Source organism: Orycteropus afer, unplaced genomic scaffold, assembly GCF_000298275.1.
Source record: "Orycteropus afer afer isolate SDZICR_OR568_19922 unplaced genomic scaffold, OryAfe1.0 scaffold00042, whole genome shotgun sequence".
NCBI classification, from domain to species: domain Eukaryota; kingdom Metazoa; phylum Chordata; class Mammalia; order Tubulidentata; family Orycteropodidae; genus Orycteropus; species Orycteropus afer.
Window position 1 is genome coordinate 12326482 of NW_006921629.1, and position 5453 is coordinate 12331934.

General features: G+C 38.8%; 1 protein-coding gene across 1 annotated transcript; it reads right to left on the bottom strand.

Annotated features, from left to right (window-relative positions):
* Positions 1-4138: 4138 nt before the first annotated feature.
* LOC103194116 (olfactory receptor 3A1-like) lies at positions 4139-5101 on the bottom strand. Its single transcript, XM_007937471.2, has one exon. The coding sequence runs from the start codon at positions 5084-5086 to the stop codon at positions 4139-4141; it is 948 nt and encodes a 315-aa protein (XP_007935662.1). The 5' UTR covers positions 5087-5101.
* Positions 5102-5453: the final 352 nt, after the last annotated feature.

Below are 5453 nucleotides of genomic sequence, written 5' to 3' on the forward strand. Positions count from 1 at the left end.
ATCACTACGGACTAGGCTTCCCTAATTATGCTATGACCACTCCTGCTCTGAAGCACCAACAGGTTTTGCATGCACGTGGGCTGGTCTTAAGGATTTGGTTAGGAGCTCTTTCAAGATTATAATAGGACCTTCAAGACACAGTCTTTGTGGGCTTCACTAACAAGACCCTTAGTGGGAATATATTTTGCACCAGAGGATTAAGAATTTGAAGTTGGACCGCCATTTTGTGGATGCCAGTGGGGAGCGAGAACATCTGTGAGACCAAGGCTGGAGCCTAGCAAGAAGACCCATTCAAGCGAGTATTTTCAACCCATTGCTCTCAAGTGGATTTGAATACATAGTGACCCTACATTGTTGTTGCTGTTGTTGTTAGTGACGTTGAGTTGGTTCCAACTCACACTGACCCTATGTACAAAAGAATGAAACACTACTGGTCCTGCACCATCCTCACGATCATTTCTAGGCTTGAACCCACTGTTACAGCCACTGTGTAAATCCAACTTATTGAGGGGCTTCCTCTTTATCTCTGACCCTCTACTTTACCAAGTATGATATCCTTCTCCAGGGACTGGTCCATCTTGATAACATGAACCAAGTATGAGAGACAAATCTGGCCATTTCACTTCTAAGGAGCATTCCAGCTGTACCTCTTCCAAAAGAGATTGCCCATTCTTTGGGCAATCCATGGTATATTCAATATTCTTCACCAACACCATAATTCAACTGCATCAGTTCTTCTATGGTCTTCTTTATTCATTGTCCACCTTTCACATGCATATGAGACAACTGAAAATACCATGTATCAGACAGTGTTTCACCACTATTCATAAGGTTTTCAGTAGCCAATATTTTCAGAAGTGGACTGCCATGTCCTTCTTCCTCGTCTGTCTTAGTCTGGAAGCTCTGCTGAAACCTGTCTACCATGGGTGACCCTGCTGATATTTGAAATACTGGTGGCATAGCTTCTAGCCATCACAGCAGCACGCAAGCCACCACAACACAACAAACTAACAAACAAGTGATGGATAGAACTATAAAAACTAATATAAGTAAAAAATTATAAAATGATTGTAGAGATGTAAACATTAATATCATCCACAGGGAAATGAAATATGTTTTCCTGAAAGAAGAAAACTACTATTTGTTGTTGTTGTTGTTGTTATGTGCCGTTGAGTCAGCCCTGACTCATAGCGACCCCTCCTTGGGTTTCCGAGGCAGTATCACTACGGAAGTAGGATTGCCCAACCTTCCTTCCGAGGAGTGGCTGGTGGGTTTGAACCGCCAGCCTTCTGGTACTATTTAGTACTACTCTAATACAAAAAAAAAAAAAAAAAGACAGTGATATCAATGCAAACCAGCATTTATATGGATGTTCAGACTAAAAATGCATTTTCTGAATGGTCAGAGATCTTTATGCCTTAAAGTCAGTTTAAAATTGTTTTGGACAGTATAGTGACACGATATGGCTGATAACTTCATTTGAGGTGTGAAAATATTCATATAAATAACTTTCACTAGCAGATAGTCTATCACACAAAAAAACAAACATACAAAGAAACAAGATATCATGATCAAGAACCAGGAGACCCACAAACATTTTAGAATTACACAGATCAGAAATGACTATATAAAACGTGACTTGGAACAAAGTTCTAAAATAAATCAATAGAGCTTCTAGAAATAAAAAGAATACAGTAACTCAATACTCAATGAATAGTCTTGGTAGCAGAGGAGATAGAGCAGAAGAGAAAAATTGCTGAATAAAAATATATACTAGAAAAACTTACCCAGAATGAAAAAAAATATCTACAGACATATCTTAAAACAAAAAGATGGAAACTTCAGACTGTAAGAAATATTCAGAATAAAATAAGACCAACATATATTTAACTGAAACTCTAAAAGTTGTTCAGGGATAATGGCAAAAAGGTCATGGTTAGGTAACTTAAAAAGATAATGGTTAAGATAGCCACAATCATCATCTCAAGACATTTGCCAGATTTTGAAGTTGTGTGGGTGGGAGTCTAAAGGGCTGCGCTCAAGATCTCAGAAAGACAGCTGTATTTCCTGTTATCTTTTGGGGCTGAGGATCTTAATTAGAAGCCCAAGAGGTTCACACGCAAGAAACGGAAGAAAGCAAAATGAAGCCAGAGTTAATTAAAAAGCTACAACCTAGGCCCATCGCAACTCAATTGCTACTGAATCATAGTGATCAAACCTTTATCCATTTAACAGAGGAAAGGACAAAACTTATCAGGTGGAAACTAACATCACCTATAGCCTCTATAATTCTTTTTACAAAGTGTGGTATACAATATAAAATACAAAGAGGCAAGAAAACATGACCAATAATCAAAAGAAAAAGCAGGCAGTAGAAACAAACTTATAGATGACTCAATTATCGGTGTAAGATTTTAAAATAAGACTAACATGTTAAAGAAAATAGACGAAAAGACAGGCAAATAAATGAAAGGATAAAAAATTATACCAGTAAATAGAAATATATATAAAGAAACACATGTAAAATGTCTGAAAGGAATAAAAGTTCTAGTATTCTAAGAAGGTGCCCTGGTGGCTCAGTGGTTAAGTGTGTTCAGCTGCTAACCTAAAGGTCAGAAGTTCAAACCCATCAGCCACTAAGCAGGAGGAAGATGTGGGCAGTCTGCTTCTTTAAAGATTACAGCCTTGGAAACCCCATGGGGCATTAGTACTCTGTCCTATAGGGGTTGCTGTGAGTTGGAATAGATTTGACAGCAATGGTTGTGGTTTATTTATTTTTTTAATATTCTAGAAGGAGCCCTGGTGGTACGATGGTTAAGTGCTCAACTCCTAGCCAAAAGGTCAGTGGTTCAAATCACCAGCAGCAGTAAGGAGCTGGTAATCTGTTTCTGCAAAGATTTCAGCCTAGGAAATCCTATGGGACAGTTCTACTCTGTCCTATAGGGTCATTATGGTTTAAATACAACAACACACAACAACAATATCCTAGAAGTGTCAAGGAAGTGGTAAAATAATATTTTTATTAGATTATAATAAATCAGTGACACCTGTTGTCATCTCTAAGGTAACCACTAGAAGATTGGTAAAAGAATGTATAACTAATAATCTAATAGAAGGAAAAATGAAATAATAATAATTATTGACTAATCAAAAAGAAGACAAGAAAGTAGGGGACAAAATATAAAACAAAACGGCCAAAAAGGAAATAAGTAGTAAGAGGAAAGATACAAGTCTAATTATATCAGTGATTGCATTAAATATGTATGGGCTAAATAATTGAAATAAAAAGGCTAAGCTTGTCAAACAGATTTTAAAAAACAAACCACAACTATAGTCAATTCTCATCATTTGCAAGGGACATGAAAAGTCAATTCCCAAGAAAGAAATGCAAATGATAATAAACATTTGAAAATATATTTGACATTATGTGCACGTGAAATAAATTCATATTAAAATGATAATTAGTCATTTTAAACTGTTGTTTTGTCAAAAATGAGAAGATACAAAAAATTATAACAGTCATTATTGACAAAAGTAAGGGGAACAAGCAGTTTTATTTACCACTATAATAAAATAATGAAAAATTTGGGGAATATAAAAGAAATTTATGTATATATACATATACATATATATATATATATTATGTATATGTATATATACATAAATTTTGTTTTATTCAACCCAGGAATCTTACTAACAGGAATTTATCTTATAGAAATACTTTAAGAATAATGGAAAAACATTACTAGAGAATTTTCCTTTTTACATTTGATTGTATTATAGTAAATCTAGAAACAATCTAAATTCCATTAAAAGGAGTATGGCTCAATAAATTATATTTTTCTTCTATAACAGAACACTAGGCAGCCAAACAAGATCCAAACAAAGGATCTTTCCTGCAGGACCATGAACGATGCAGGGTGCAGAGCTTCCTGGGTTCACCTCCATTTAGAATGAGAAGGGTAGTTAGGACCAAATGACAACTTGCCAAAGGTTCTATTCTAACAGAACCTGTACACCCATTATCAGGTACAGCTTCTTTGTTGGAACAAGAAGTCTTTAATGAAAGTTGCTTTGCTCAAGGAGTAAAGAAAGACAGGGATGACGTGCCCTGGTTCCTGCCATCCTGAGACACCCTTCATGTAAGAGCTAGCTTCCCTGAGATCACTCGCCGCAGGGCTCCCTGCACATCAGGGTTCCTAAGGCTGTAGATGAGTGGATTAAGCATGGGGCTAATGACAGTGTTGAGGATGCCAATCCCCTTGTCCTTGTCTGAAGCCTCAACAGAACCCAACCTCATATAGCTAAAGACACCTGTCCCATAGAAGATGCCTACCACGGTGAGGTGGGAACCACATGTGGAGAAGGCCTTCTTCCTGCCTTCAGCAGAGCGTATTCGCAACACTGCAGCTGCCACATGGATGTAGGAAGAGACAATGAGAATCACAGGTGCACCTGCCATGAGGATACCCAGACCAAAGAGCAGCAGCTCATTGAGTTGGGTGCTGGAGCAGGAGAGCTGGAAGAGCTGTGGGAGGTCACAGTAGAAGTGATTGATCACATTGGGGCCACAGAAGTTTAGTGTGGATATAGCTACAGTGTGGGTCAATGCATTGCTGAAGGCACAAGCCCAGGACACAGTCACCAATATTTTCTGGACTACCTGGCTCATGTGGGTGCTATAAGTGAGGGGCCGGCAGATGGCCAGGAAGCGGTCATAGGCCATGGCTGTCAACAGAAAGCAGTCCACACCAGCCAACTGATGGAAGAAGAAGAGTTGTGTGAGGCAGGCTCCATAGGGAACCGTACGCTTGTGGGACAGGAGACGACTCAACATTGAGGGAACAGTTACAGTGATGCACCCAACATCCAGCACTGACAGGTTCCCCAAGAAGAAGTACATGGGAGTGTGGAGTTTGGGCTCCACCAAGATGGCGGCCAGGATGCTGAGGTTGCCCCCAACTGTAACAATGTAGGCAAACAGGAAGAGCACAAAGACAAGTGGTCGCAGCCCCGGTTTGTCCACAAGGCCCAGCAAGATGAACTCAGTAACGACTGTTCCATTGGTCCCACCATCTGGTTCCATGAATCCCTGTAAGAAGACATCCCAAGATGGAAGGGATCAATCTTATCAATTCAGTTATTCAATAAAAATATATGATTCACTCCATATGCCAAGCCCCAAGGTAAATTCTCAGATGTCCTAGTGTGTATTTTCCCACTCCTCAGTTTATACCTCCCTCATTGATCTTCTATTTACGTTCATTTCAATGTCCTTACCCTATGCCAAGCTAAGAAGCCTGATGCCACCACCACCTTCAACTTCTCTCCCTTCTCATTCAATGTACATAGATATTTTCTTCTTTTGTTTTCTAGAATCAAGGAATGAGTTTCTCCTGCTAAGGACCTATATGAGAAGAATTGAGGACAAAATTAATGCTAAAAGTATAAAC

What these genes read in the sequence shown, in the direction of transcription:
- LOC103194116 (XM_007937471.2), bottom strand. Translation starts at nt 5,086, where the DNA reads ATGGAACCAGATGGTGGGACCAATGGAACAGTCGTTACTGAGTTCATC.